The 16,261-nt window shown below is 35.6% G+C and overlaps 1 protein-coding gene across 1 annotated transcript; it reads right to left on the reverse strand.

The window, feature by feature from the left end:
* Nucleotides 1–5,983: 5,983 nt before the first annotated feature.
* On the reverse strand, nucleotides 5,984–15,786 carry LOC149243870 (lipase-like PAD4). Its single transcript, XM_089367878.1, has 4 exons — nucleotides 15,486–15,786; nucleotides 7,988–8,312; nucleotides 7,099–7,854; nucleotides 5,984–6,962 (listed from the first exon to the last, which is right to left on the reverse strand). The coding sequence occupies exons 1-4, from the start codon at nucleotides 15,509–15,511 to the stop codon at nucleotides 6,189–6,191; spliced, it is 1,881 nt and encodes a 626-aa protein (XP_089224004.1). The 5' UTR covers nucleotides 15,512–15,786; the 3' UTR covers nucleotides 5,984–6,188.
* Nucleotides 15,787–16,261: the final 475 nt, after the last annotated feature.

Here is a 16,261-nt window from a genome sequence, read left to right on the forward strand (position 1 = left end):
GCATACAAACAGCTGGTGGCATCCCACGCAGCATGTTAGCAGAGGATGATGACTGGTACGAGTACGTGTGTCACATTGTAGAAGAGCCCCCTCCAGATGACATCCAGGGGGTCCATCCTGACTGATGACCTAGTTGCCAGGTGTCGCTTTGCCGCTCACTAATGGCTTCATGAGCTGCAGTTTGAGGTTTTTCTCCTGTGTTTTGTTTTTTATCATTCCCTCCGGCATAGTCTTCTTGCTTGTGCGGGCATTTTTCATGTTAAAACTCGAGACCCTTGCGTGGGCTTTTTCTAGTGTTTACACGGACTGGTTTCCCCTTGCTGGGCAGTCGAGTTTAGACTGTGATATTTTTTGACAAAACTCTATTCAGCACCGCAAAGGTCGGAGCCTCGCTATATTTTTATTTAGTTTCAGATCAATAAAAAATATAATCCATTATTATCACTACATTAATATAAATACATTATAAACCAATAATAAATTTTAAAGAATTAATACATCAATAGTATAAACCTGAAGAATATTAATATATTAAAACCCAAGAATATTAACAAATTAAAAACCATTAACACATTAATATAATCCATTATTATCACTACATTAATATTAATACACTATAATCCATTAATAAATTTTCAACCATTAATACATCAATACATCAATAGTTTAAACCTCAAGAGTATTAATATATTAAAACCTAAGGGATTATAAACCCATTAAAATAATATTAAACCCAAGGGATAATTATTATAAACCCAAGGTATATAAACCTCAAATAGATATTATAAACTCTAAAATAAACATGGTTGACCATGGTTTACCATCGTTGATTTTCATATTGAGGCAATTCTTGTCATACTGCGACATAGGATGATGGTCGACCTTGTTTGACTATCAGATTTCCATATCGACAAAATCTTCATCAATGTGACTTTGGACTGTGGTTGACCAAGGATAATTTTCATATTGATAGAATCTTTGTCACCATGTAACGTTGGACCATAGATGACCATGATTGATTTCAGAAAGCATGCCTGGCCATGGCTGACCATGGTTGGGCAATATTTACGATGGTTGATGAAGATTGACCTTTGTTGACCATGGTTGACCATTATTGACCATCGTTCAACATGATTGATATTTTAAAGCGAAGGGAATAATAAATGAAAGGCAATAATACTAAAAACCCAATGGATTAAAAATCCTAGGGAATAACATTCAACCAAAGGAAACAATATAAACCCAACGTATATAAACCCTAAGATAAATATTATAAACCCTGAAATAAACATGTTTGGTCATGCTTAACCATGGTTCAACCTTTACATTAATAAACCCGCGAGATTTCTTTTATAAACCCAAGGAAAAAATAAACCGACACGATAAATACTAAAATCCCAATGGATTATCAACCCTACGAAATAACATTGAACCCAGGCCATTAATATTATAAACTCAAGGTATATAAACGCTAAAATAAATATTATAAACCCTAAAATAAACATGGTTGACCATGATTGATTTTGATATTGAGACAATCCTTGTCACAGTGCAACGTTGGACCATGGTTGACCCCACTTGACCATGATTGATTTTCATATGGAGGCAATGTTTGTCATAATGCGACATTGGACCATGGTTGATTTTCGTATTGAGACAATATTTGTCACAATGCAATGCTCGATCATGATTGACTATAAAACCTATAACTATAATTACAACTATTAATTATATAGTTATTAGCTATATTAGTTTAACTATAATATAATATAGTTAAACTATCATAATCAATATAATAATAGTTTAATATAATATAATTAAACTATTAATATAAATATTATATTAAACTATTATTATATTAATAATTAAACTATGTGATTAATGTTATAATCATTTTTCATTAATAAACTAATTGCATTATGTTAATAATTTTAAAATTTATTATGATTAATAATATTATTAATATCATATATTTGAACATGATTAATTTTGTATTAATGATGTTATTAATATTATTATTTTGAATATTAATTTGAAAATTATTCCTATTATTATTAATATTATATAATAATTAATATTGCCATTAATATTAATATTAATAATATTTAATATTAAAATATTAAATATAATATATAATAATAATAGTGTTATTAATCATTACTTTAATATACATTAAACCTGTTAAATTTAATATATTATTAAACTCTATTATATTTTTAAATTTCATATTAACTTTAATATATTATTATTAAACTTAATATAAACCAAGAATGTAATACGTAAATTAAAAACTTAAAAAATACTATTACAACCTAAATCTTAATATTAAAAATGTAATACTTAAAAACTAAAACTAAAACACGTAGTAATTATTTTAAAAAAAAAAACTAAAATATAATTTATAAACTTATTTCATAAAATAAGAATACAATGTTTCATCCTTCAAATAAAATAGAGCTAAGGCTATTATGTCATATAGTGTTTCATAATCCAAATAAATATTGAGCTACCACTATTAGTATGTGATGTATATTCAACGATTACACATTAAAATTTCCCTGGGAACTTAAAAATGTTAAAAATCTATGATTGAATTACTATAATCTTATATGGATGGTTATTAATTCACGTCGATGGAAACCATTTGTTTATGATTATCTTATGATATGTTTCAACAATGATATTGTCAATTCATAGATTGCATCTAAATTTTTTCAAGAAATTAAGAAAAACCATATACCTATATTTTAATTTTACCTTTTATTTTTTTTAAAGAATTCAAAATTTATTAAATTTTTATAATTAAAAAATATATATATTTTTATATATATATATAATTGTTGTCATATCATGATCTGTGTATGGATCTGCAGATGATATCAAGTTTCAAGGCTACCTAAGTTTCAATGTTAATTGAACATTTAGATTTGAAAAACAATTTGCACATGGATGAATTTTATTATTATATTTCAATGTTATTGGATATCGTTGGATTATACAATTGAATTTACTTTCCAAAGTTTTAAAGGTATTAGGAAATTTCTATTTGTTATTACTTTTCCAAAGTTTTAAAGGTATTAGGAAATTTCTATTTGTTATTACTTTGCAAAGTTTTAAAGGTATTAGGAAATTTTTATTTGTTATTGAGTTAATTTTCGAACTTTAATAAGTTAATAAATTTATTATTGTGTTATTGAGTTGATAATCCAACCACTGTTGTTATTCCCAAACTTTATTAACTACATAAAGGATTAATAACATAATTGAAGTTTAAATATAATTACTTTAATTTTTTCTAATTGATTAACATTATTTTGTGGAATTACAACTTTGAATTACAAAGTGCTCAACCATACTTGAATTACCTTTCCAAACTTCCAAAGGTATTGGGAAATTTTCAATGTTATTTGTTATTGAGTTAATTTTGGAGCTATTAACTCAAAATCAATAAAAAATTGTTTGCATATTAATATTTTTGAAAGTTTGTTATATCAACTCTAATTAATAGAAGTTTGTCTTTCATATTTTTCATAAAACCTAAAAAATATTAAAATTAAAATTTAACTTTAGGGGAAACAAAATCTTTGAATTACACAATGCCCAACTACACCTCGAAACAAAACTATCTATACATGTTTTTTAAGCCGGACAATACTATTCCTCCCATACTTATATAAATTATTATATAGAATGATGGTATCTAAAATTCCTATTTCCTCTTGTTACACTGAAAGAGAATCTCCATTAGTAATAGGTTTAATATAAACCATAAAACTAATATCTGGCTAACAACTCACTGAAAAGTATAAAGAATGTTTAGATTTAAACTTTTACATACACATCTTTACCAGCCAATTTGACCTCAATTGAATATTAAAACCATTAGTAATAGGTTTAATATAAACCATAAAACTAATATCTTGCTAACAACTCACTGAAAAGTATAAAGAATGTTTAGATTTAAACTTTTACATACACATCTTTACCAGCCAATTTGACCTCAATTGAATATTAAAACCCAAAAACACAAACAAACAGATTGCATATGCCACTAAATTAAAAAAATAAACAAACATAATATTGTTGGGACAAAATACATGTTAAATTCAACTAAATAAATACATGATAAAATATCATTGTGTTCATTCATGCATGGTCCGTGAAGCTCTAAGTCACCTGTTACATTTCGTCTTGCTTGTTTCCTATGGTATTTAGTATTTATATGTTACAAATTTAGCGCATGACAACATTGCAACTAAATATATTGTCATTCTCTGATCGACTTACACAATATATTAGCATTATGTAGTATACCGTTGTAGCATCCTGTAACTTCTTTTGGTTCAATTTACCTGTAGACAATTGAATTGTCGATTATGTCTAAGGCAATGTGACGGTAACATTGATTTTGTCGATTCTGTCTAATTCAATGTGATTGTAATATGTAATTTAATTGAATTGTCGATTATGTCCAAGGCAATGCGATGGTAACATTGATTTTGTCTAAAACAATACGATGGTAACGACGATTTTGTCGATTCTGTCTAAAGCAATGTGATTGTAATCTTTAATTTATAAGAAAGTATGTGAGATTTTTTATTCATAATAAAATTATCAAAATAAATTGAAATGATTTTTGATAAAAATACGTAATACCACAGAGAAAATATTGATCCTTCTCTACATGCTAACAACTGCCTAGTATATAAAAGCTATTACTCCTTCTCTACGGGTGAACAAATATTGATCCTTGTCTAGAGTTGTGCAATGATTGTTGGAAACATCCAGGGAAGAAGAAAGATGCACTGAACTTGTCATGCCATATATGAGACCCTAGTGATTCGAATTGAATTTCGCAATTTCTGATTTATTTTGTTTCATGGGTGGAGAAGAATTCCAACACTAAGGCGTTTCATAACTAAAGGAACCACTTTTTAGAAATATTGAATGCTCCCATAATTGTATGTGCCACGTTTCACAAGCCTGAGGAAAATTGTCGATCGTTTGTTCCTCATTGATCCACATCTCTTAGGGATGTAACGAAATGAAATGATCAATGCATGTTTCATTATTTATTTTCTTGAATTTTATTTGTCCTAATCGTTTCACAACGCTGAGGAAAACCAACGGTAGTTTGTTCCTTTTTGATCCATGTGTCTTTTAGGTTGATGTAACAAAATGAAATGATCAATGCATGTTTTATTATTTATTTTCTTGAATTTAATTTGTCATAATCCTCATACGTGTGCATAAATAATTTGATTTAGATATACAAGAAAATTATCACTTTCGATTTCATTCATTGATCAGATAACAACGACGAAAATATACTGACATCATTCAATTTAAACCATCAAATTTAAAAAATTAATTAATAAAATAATTGAAGTGACCCATCCCAATAAAAAAAACGCTATCAAAATAATCAAATAAAAATAATAAAACTCTATATATGGAATCACACATGGCCCTGTGAGTCACCCCACCCGAAGGTGCCATGAAGCAAGTCGGGAAAACGAATAGACAATTTGTGGAAACGAGGAAAGAGGATTGGTAAGTGACAGTGGGTGAAGAGCCACTATCGTTTCAATTTCAATAAAAATAATTTATTATTAACTTTTTTCTAACGCGCAAAAAAGGAGGAGGGGGGTGAAATCACAACCCTCCAGGTTATTAGGAATGAGAAGGATATTTTCTGAATATTCAATCTCATCAATAGATTTAAAAAAAAATAAAATTACAAACCTACGTAAATAAATACACACATATCAGAATAATTAAAAATATCAGACGGATTTCAAAGTGTATTCTCAGCGTTCTCAACTCTCAACATGAAAAACTCAAAAACTGCAGTAGTAAGTCGTTTCAAGTAACATCTTATAGGCAGACATTTTATTTTCGCAACATTCCATGTCAAGGACATCTGTCAAACATGTACTATCCAAAAGAAAATGACAAATTTCAATAAGTGCAGCCTGCATAACCATTATAACATTACAGCTTGAATAACCATTTTAACATTTCAGAGAACTAATTTTTAAACCAATGAAACGAAATGACACGTGTCAAACAAAACAGGCAATCTGATCGGAAGAAAGTACGCTGCCTCGCAGTTACAAACAGAAATTACATCTAAAGTACGCAGCGGAAATTACGACACAAAAACAGAAGATACCTTGCAAATTCACCTATTTTCCTTTTCCATTATCTCGTATAACGAGTGGAGAGCTCAATTGCGGGGAGTGATCGCTTTTGTATTTTTCCCATTCTTCCGACCATGTCATGAAGCTGCTTCCTTTGAAGAAAACATCTGCAGAAATTTTGAGAGCGTCGTTCATGGTTGTCACATACTTTTCAAACTCTCCAAGACTTTGTAGGCTTTGGTGCTGGCCTTGTTGTTTCAGATTTTCCAGGTCTTTGCGAGCCTCTTCTACATGTGCCCAAAAGCACGAGTCCTCAGTGAGGGACGCAGGCTTGCTGCGCCTCCTTTGACCTCTTGAACTCCGAGTTTTTTCTTTCGCTTCCATCCATTCCTGAAGAACTTTATAGCGATTGGGTCTTCCATCTGAAAGATAGTTGCCATTACCTTTGGATATGCCATAATAATGTGCAATATCCAGAGGCTCTACAAGTCTCCTATACGCAGTGCCAGCATTTATCCACTTATTTTGGGATTGGAAATCACTCGGCAAATCGCGAGTTTCCCACTTTTCAATGACGTCATCCCAAAACCTGGCGAGACTTTCCCTGCCTAGATTAGCATCGATATCCTTCCTATCGAGTTTCTTGAAGGAATCATAATATGTGATGCCATCTTCCTTCTCACAACGCTCCTTATACCACTCAACCTCTGCCATATTACGCTGTTTCTCGCTTAATTCAATTGCTAGCTTACCAACATTTGTATTATGCTTGTTTTCAATTCCTCTTGCAATTTCCAGGGCGACCGGTGCATCATCATTCTGCACAAAGTTGACAACACCAATTTAAAAACACGGTTTAGGCATCAATTAGTACGCGAAGAGAAGAAATAAAAATTGAGACAAATCTAGATGGAATTCTTCCCCATTCTGCTGGAAGGGGAATTGAGTGTATCACCTGAACCTCGACACCAATGGCTTCGAGCTCTAGTAGCATTCCCATTTTGTAAGAGGATTCTGAATCAGGTTTTGCAATTCTTTCTCCACTGATGGACTTCTCTATGACATGTTTCAAAACAGAACCATACCCTATATGCTCTGACAAACAGTCGTGTACGATATTATCATCAGGTCTTTCATGGCTTTGCATTGTCAGATGAAACATCTTCAAAACGATCTCAGAATTCTCAATGCAAGCTGCGCCTTCACTTGAACAAAACATGTAAGTGCCAAAAGGTCTGTATGGGTTTCCCTCGTTAACTTCATTTAATTTCCTTAGAGAATCAAGCTCAAAGTTTGGTACCATACGAGTATACTGCAGAACATTATTGAGAAGAGTCCTACAGGCATCTTGAATAAAATAATCAGCTTCATCTTTAATGTCATTAGCCATTATGCGTTGCCAATAAGGCAAAATCGCAATCAAGGGCTCAACAATTGACTCAAATGGTGCAAGTAGCATCCTAGGAACAATATCATGCTGGGAAACCACGTGATAAAAGTTGCCTCCCCAATTCTCACGCCCAACTGCTTCAACAAACCTTTCATCCCCGACCAGAGGGCAACCAAACGTAATACAAAAGGGAGAGATTTTCCTTAGCCTCTTTTCCAGAACCCACAGTGTGGCCAAGGTTGCAACTGCCCCTCCTAAGGAATGACCCACAAATATAATGGGTTTCAGCTGCCTTTGTTTTGAGTCTGTATAAACCTGCATCTGTTCGATCATAGAATGCATCGACACAACGTTACTTTTCCCTTTTGAAAAAATTCATATCTAATGAGTGAAGACACAGACCCCTTTTTAGTGAATCTACGATCAAACAATCCTGAAAGATAAATTAGTTTACCTTTGCTTGGAAATCTGTATTCTCCATGATATGGATGAACAACTTGAGAGCACCCTGATGGACGAGTGCTGGTTGATCACCATTACCGTTGACACAACCAGAAAAGAAGTTGTTCTGAGCTTCTATATTGCCCTCTCCATATTTACTCCCTTTGACGATGAAACCTTCGATGTTATGAAGAGAAGGAAAAGCGACATATGCAGCGCCTTCATACTCATTCAGAGTATAACTCTCTGAGTGGTTTGCAAGACATGACTCTTCCCAAGCCCTGGGCAGTATTCCACATGAAAGAAGGAAATTTGCAATATCTTGACCAACGGTGAACCTGCAACAACTTCTCTATAAATTACCACCATACTGAAGAAGCAGGTCAAATACAAGATTTGGGCTGTATCAAATTTCCGTAATTAATTACTAATTTTATCATCATTTATCACAATCCGATTCAAAATTACAAAGTAAATGCCATCATCATTTATCACAATCCGATTCAAAATTACAAAGTAAATGCCATCGTGTTATTCCCTTCAGAAACAAACAACAAATATAAAAAGTTTCCTACAGTTAAATCCAATGTATTAATCTTAGATATCCACCAACGCATAGAATCTATGTTTATGTTTAGACTGCTTAGTGTTAAATGTGTAATTTCAACGCAGCCGAAAACCACCAAACAAAACCACCTATCTTGTTCGCACCGCCTTTTGGCAAAGGCTGTTTTTCCTTGGAGCCCTCCGAACACATTCAGCATGAGACACGCGTCCAGTGTACGAACCCCCCAAAACCATTTTCCCCGGACAGTAAAGTTCGTTTGTTTTACCCGAGGTTGGTGTGCGAACCTCGTTGGATCAGCCAAGTGATCTGGGCATGAAATCTTCACCGTCGATCTCCGGAAAGTGCACAGGCCCACGTCAAATCAATTTTTACGTGGAGTAAAAGGTCTATGGTTTGACCGCCGTGTAAGAAAAGTCATGGCTTTTAATGCTGTTCGTAATTGTTTGGTGGAGGCCTGTTTTAAATGGTTATGGGCATACGTCCCATTTGTATTTTTTTTATATATGCATTTACGTAAGTTTAGGTGTAGGCCATTTAATATGGTTATGGGCCACGTTAGTTTTTTTTATTATGTTTTTTATACATGGCTATGTGTGTTGATTTTTTTTGTATGTATTGCGCACGGGAGTAAAGAGAAAACTGGTTTTTTACGGCAGTAAGAAGAACCAGAGGGTGTATGCACAGCAGTGCACAAATATGTTGTAATGTTTTTGTGTGGGCATTGAAAAACAGAGGTGAAGGAAAACCATGTGTGGTTTTGCAAGTGCATAAAGAAAATGGTGGAGCGTAAGTTGTTTTACACACCAGTGAATGTAAATTTTGTTTTACAGCAGTAAGCTCATGTAAACTTTTGTTACAGCAGTAAGTTGTTTTTCACAGCAGTGAATATGAAAATGATTTTACAGTGGTAAATCTCTCTCAGAAAAAGAGGATGTATTAGTTTTTTTTTGTTTTAATGAATAGAAATATTTTATGGTGGTGAAATCCTCTGTTACTCAGTGAAATTTTTTTTTAAGCTGTCTGTGTATAAAAATCCTGTGGAGGTAAAACAGAGCATTGCCTCTGTGTTTAGTTTGAATCTTGGTTTTGGTATTTCTCCAATTAAAAATATCCAACAGTGGTATCGGAGCAAGGCTTAGGCTCTTTAAAGAAGTTAAAGAAGCTGAAGGGAGAAGGTTGTTGCTGCAGCAAGATCTCTCAGGCAGACAGAAGACACAGACAGCGAAGGATTCAGGTATTCCCCAAAAGCATTTCTCTTGTTATTGCTGAAGACTGTCAGTTTTTTTTAAAAAAAACCCACAGTCAAGGATTTAAAACCATAGTTCAAGATGCAAGGAATGGCAAGCACAAGCATGGGTATGTTCAACACCCAGCTCCCACACTTTAATGGGAAGAACTATGACTACTGGTCTATAACCATGAGAGCTTTGTTCATCGCTCAAGATATATGGGAACTAGTAGAATATGGGTTTGAGGAACCAGCAGATGAAAATGAGTTCAATGCATTAACTCAGGGAGAGAAGGATCAACTGAAACTCAATAGGAAGAAGGATGCAAAGGCCATTGTCTTGTTGTATCAAGCAGTGGACCAGAGTATATTCCCAAGGATAGCAGCAGCTACAACATCACACAATGCATGGCAAACCCTCAAGACAGCCTATCAAGGCATGGAGAGAGTGAAGACAGCAAAATTGCAAATGCTGAGAAAGGATTTTGAAAACTTGAACATGAAGGAGTCAGACAACATTGAATCATTCTTCACTCATGTGATTGGTGTAATCACACAAATGAGAACTCATGGAGAAACAATTGAAGATAGAAGAATAGTGGAGAAAATATTGAGGGTCTTACCCTCAAGGTTTGATGCCATAGTCACCACCATTGAAGAGACAAAGGATCTCTCAAGATATTCAGTTGATGAGCTACATGCATCACTGATGACTCATGAGCAGAGGTTGAGTAGGAATGAAAACTCATCTCTTGAGCAAGCCTTCAAGACCCAGATGTCCTTTGGAAGAGGAAGAGGTCAAGGAAGAGGAAACCGAAGAGGAAGAGGCAGAAGCCAGAATAGAGGAGGAAGGAACAGCTCATCAAATGCACAAGGAAGAGGCAGCAATACAAATCAGAACCAAGGTCAAGGCAGCAGCCAACAAAGAGATCAGTATCAGGCTCAAGGACAAAGGTATGATAAATCTAATGTTCAATGCTATTACTGCAAAAAGTATGGACATTATGCTAGTGATTGTAGAAAGAAACAACATGATATGAACAGCAGACAAAGTGCAAATGTTACAAGAGAAAACAACAGTCAAGAAAATGTCCTGTTAGCTTGTAACATGGCTGAAACACATAGTGAGGACATATGGTTTTTAGACTCAGGTTGCAGCAACCATATGACAGGGAATGTAGCCCTCTTCTCAGCGTTAAATCAGAATTTGAAATCAGAGGTCACACTAGGAACTGATAGTAAAGTGTCTGTTATGGGAAAAGGGGAGGTAAAAATATTTTCAAAACAAGGAGAAAGGAAAACCATAGCAGATGTATACTATGTCCCCGGAATGAGATGTAACCTCTTGAGTGTTGGACAGCTTATCCAAAAGGGTTACAATGTTTATTTTGTAAATGATGTGTGCACCATCATGGATATACCACCCAGCAAAAGATGCATTGCTGAGGTAAAAATGACAAGGAACAGGATGTTCCCTCTCCGGATCCGGGCAGACTTGAAGAACAAGAAGGAAATGGCAGCAGTCACCCAAGAGGCCTTCCAAAGCGTGCCAAAGGATGAGAACTGGTTATGGCACTTGAGATTCGGGCATCTAAATTTTGGAGGTCTAAACTTATTGAGCAGAAAAGGAATGGTAAAGGGATTACCGTTGATAGAAAAGCCGGACAGCCTTTGTGAAGGTTGTATATTGGGCAAACAACATAGAGAGAGTTTTCCATCAGGGAAAAGTATAAGGGCAAAGGCACCCTTAGAGATTATCCACTCAGATTTGTGTGGACCAATGCAAGCTCCATCATTAGCTGGCAGCCTATATTTCTTGACATTCATTGATGATTTTACAAGAAGGACTTGGATATATTTCCTCAAGAACAAAAGTGAAGTCTTTGAGAAATTCCAAAACTTCAAAGCACTTGTGGAGAACCAAAGCGGGCTGCACATAAAAGTATTGAGAACTGATAGAGGAGGTGAGTATATCTCCAATGAATTCCTAAAGTTCTGTAGAGAAAATGGAATACATAAACAGTTCACAACTCGGTACACCCCACAGCAAAATGGAGTTGCTGAAAGGAAGAACAGAACCATCATGGAGATGGCAAGGAGCATGTTGAAGGCAAAGCATTTGCCAAATGAGTATTGGGCTGAAGCTGTACATTGTGCAGTTTACATACTAAACAGGTGTCCTACAAAAGCAGTGATGAACAAGGTGCCAGAAGAGGCATGGAGTGGGAGAAAGCAAGGAGTCACCCACATGAGAGTTTTTGGGTGTGTGGCCTATGCACACATTCCAGATCAGCTAAGGAGGAAGTTGGACAGCAAAGGGGAGAAATGCATCTTCATTGGATACAGTGATGAATCCAAAGCCTACAGGCTGTACATTCCATCTACCAAGAAGTTCTTTGTCAGCAGGGATGTTCAATTCATTGAGGAGGAAGCTTGGGATGGAAGCATAGAGAAAACAGTGAACATTAAAAACTGTTTGTCTCATGATGAAGATGAAGAGGAGGTGGCTGAAATGAATCCCCAAACAGCAGCACCAACACAAGGACAGCAAGGTACACCATTGAGGATAAATGAGAGTGCTTCTCCAAGCACGCCACAAGGAGGAAATTCAAGTGCATCTTCAAGCACTTGCACACCAAGTGAACGAGGTAAGAAGTTTAGAAATCTAAGTGAAATTTATGAAGAAGGAATGAATTCCTTATTTGCCTTGTTTTGTCATGTTGATGATCCTATCCATTTTGAAGAAGCAATTAAAGATAGGAAATGGATAGAAGCTATGGATGAGGAAATGAATGCCATAGAAAGAAACAAAACATGGGATTTGGTTGAATTACCAAAAGGCAAAGAAGTCATTGGTGTGAAATGGGTCTACAAGACCAAGAGCAATGCTGAAGGCAAGATTGAAAGGCATAAAGCAAGGCTGGTTGTCAAAGGATACAAGCAGCAGTATGGGAGAGATTATGAGGAGACTTTCGCCCCGGTTGCAAGAATGGAAACCGTGAGAGCAGTGTTGTCCATAGCAGCTCAAAACAAATGGAAAGTCTACCAAATGGATGTGAAATCAGCATTCCTAAACGGAGTGTTAATGGAAGAGGTTTATGTGGAACAACCTCTTGGCTATGAGAAGAAAGGTGAAGAGCACAAAGTGTGCAAATTAAAGAAAGCTCTTTATGGGCTGAAGCAAGCGCCAAGAGCATGGTACAGCCGGATAGATTCATATCTCTTGGATAATGAATTTGACAAATGTGAAGGAGAACCCACAGTCTACATCAAGGAAAAGGATGGTAAAATTTTAATTGTTGTCTTGTATGTAGATGATGTTATTTTCACTGGAAATGATATTTATCTCATTGAGAATTTTAAATCAGTCATGAAGAATGAATTTGAAATGACTGACATGGGGTTGTTGAGATACTTCTTAGGCATAGAAGTAGATCAAAATGAAAAAGGAATTTTTATATCTCAAGCAAGATATGTAAATCAAGTTTTGGGCAGATTTAAGATGGAAAAATGCAAGGCAGCAATCACTCCCACAGTGATGGGATTAAAGCTCAGCAGAGAGGACAGCAGCAAGGATTTTGATCCTAGCTTGTATAAAAGCATTGTGGGCAGCCTTATGTATTTAACAGCAACTAGGCCTGATTTAATGTATGCTGTTAGTTTGATTTCCAGGTTCATGGAGAGGCCAAAGGAAGCACATTGGCAGGCAGCAAAGAGAATTTTGAGGTATGTGAAAGGTACCAAAATGTTTGGAATTTTATATCATGCCTCAGAACATTCAGATTTGGTTGGGTACACAGATAGCGATTGGGCTGGAAGTGTAGATGATCGGAAGAGCACTTCCGGTTATGTTTTTAACATGGGTTCAGGAGCCATTTCATGGGCTTCTAAGAAGCAGTCCATTGTAGCATTATCTACAGCAGAGGCAGAATATGTGGCAGCGACAGCAGCAGCATGTCAGGCAGTATGGATGAGAAGAATGTTGAGAAGCTTAGGCCAGGAGCAGGCAAAAGCGACAGTGGTCTTTTGTGACAATAGCTCAGCTATTGCCTTGTCAAAGAATTCAGTGTTTCATAAGAGAACGAAACACATCGACACAAGGTTTCACTACATCAGAGAGTTAGTGAACAATGGAGAAATTGTCCTAGAACATTGCAGGACCCAGGAACAGGTTGCAGACATCTTGACAAAGCCACTGGTTCAGAAGAGTTTCGAATTTTTGAGGAAGTGTTTGGGAATGACCGAATGCCCAGCTGTTGAAATTAAAGGGGAGTGTTAAATGTGTAATTTCAACGCAGCCGAAAACCACCAAACAAAACCACCTATCTTGTTCGCACCGCCTTTTGGCAAAGGCTGTTTTTCCTTGGAGCCCTCCGAACACATTCAGCATGAGACACGCGTCCAGTGTACGAACCCCCCAAAACCATTTTCCCCGGACAGTAAAGTTCGTTTGTTTTACCCGAGGTTGGTGTGCGAACCTCGTTGGATCAGCCAAGTGATCTGGGCATGAAATCTTCACCGTCGATCTCCGGAAAGTGCACAGGCCCACGTCAAATCAATTTTTACGTGGAGTAAAAGGTCTATGGTTTGACCGCCGTGTAAGAAAAGTCATGGCTTTTAATGCTGTTCGTAATTGTTTGGTGGAGGCCTGTTTTAAATGGTTATGGGCATACGTCCCATTTGTATTTTTTTTATATATGCATTTACGTAAGTTTAGGTGTAGGCCATTTAATATGGTTATGGGCCACGTTAGTTTTTTTTATTATGTTTTTTATACATGGCTATGTGTGTTGATTTTTTTTGTATGTATTGCGCACGGGAGTAAAGAGAAAACTGGTTTTTTACGGCAGTAAGAAGAACCAGAGGGTGTATGCACAGCAGTGCACAAATATGTTGTAATGTTTTTGTGTGGGCATTGAAAAACAGAGGTGAAGGAAAACCATGTGTGGTTTTGCAAGTGCATAAAGAAAATGGTGGAGCGTAAGTTGTTTTACACACCAGTGAATGTAAATTTTGTTTTACAGCAGTAAGCTCATGTAAACTTTTGTTACAGCAGTAAGTTGTTTTTCACAGCAGTGAATATGAAAATGATTTTACAGTGGTAAATCTCTCTCAGAAAAAGAGGATGTATTAGTTTTTTTTTGTTTTAATGAATAGAAATATTTTATGGTGGTGAAATCCTCTGTTACTCAGTGAAATTTTTTTTAAGCTGTCTGTGTATAAAAATCCTGTGGAGGTAAAACAGAGCATTGCCTCTGTGTTTAGTTTGAATCTTGGTTTTGGTATTTCTCCATTTAAAAATACCCAACACTTAGTCCGAAGGAACGGTAATCCTAAAAACGTTCCAAAATATGTTGCTTCAATGAAATTCATTGAAATTAACATAAAAATCAATTATAATTTACCCGAAAATCCAAATTAACACCAAAAAATAAAGAAAAATTTACCCGCAAATCCGTTCCAACCTGAAAGAAAGCTCAATTTTACCCAGTTCAAAATTCAAATTTTGCCCAAAACCACTTTAAACAACCAAATTTTTTTTAACAACAAATAAAAATAAATCTTCAACCTCTAAGAAAAATATCAATTCTTCAACTGCCACTGCTAATCCTTTCAAAATATACAAAGAAAATTTCAAAATTGACATGAAATCATATTATCAAAATCTAAAGAAAACAATCCAATATGAAAATCATATTCCAAACTCGTCCTTACAACGGGGTAGACGACTGTGCTTCCATTTTGATTTGGTATTGGCCTCACAATGCTTTTCGGGTTTCTGTATAATGCATCCGCAGTGTCATTCACAATGGTTATGGAGTTTTATATAATGCAGCCGGGGTGTGCTAACAAGAGGAGGGGGGAAGAGGAAAGATCCAAACAACATCCCAGAAAATCAATGGAACGAAGATTCCAGTGTGAGAGGAAATTGTGGTTTTGAATATCATTTGTTTATCTTTGACATCCTTCCCGAGACCTTGAAGGTTGCCTCCTGGAACCGACCGTCTCTGATCAGACCGAGTTATGGCGGCTAACAAGAACGTGCGGTGAAGGTCACTTATTCATTTCCTGAAGTACTTTCCGGGCACGCTACCTAAGGAGTTGGTTGCCTCCTGGAACCGACCGTCTCTGATCAGACCAAGTTATGGCGGCTAACAAGAAAGTGCGGTGAAGGTCACTTATTCATTTCCTGAAGTACTTTCCGGGCACGCTACCTGGGGAGTTAAAACACCATGGGCGAACACAGTGATGTGTGGTGATTGTGTTTGTTGAGTGAAACTGATTAGGTTAGGGGTCTAATCACATTGGGTAGGTGTGTTGTTCAAGGAGTAGATTTGCCGCTAGGAGAATTGATTCCAGGTCTTTCTTAGATTAGATTTGGCACTCTGTACTTAAAAATAAAAAAATAGGATATACTAAGTCATAACACCAAGAGTATAACCAACCACTTGCAAGTCCGGGAATCTGGCTAGAGTCCGCCTTTTTAGTGG

Source organism: Pinus tabuliformis, chromosome 8 (genome assembly GCF_031772625.1).
Source record: "Pinus tabuliformis cultivar Carrire ecotype Pingquan chromosome 8, CPIR1, whole genome shotgun sequence".
In the NCBI taxonomy this organism is placed as follows: Eukaryota; Viridiplantae; Streptophyta; class Pinopsida; order Pinales; family Pinaceae; genus Pinus; species Pinus tabuliformis.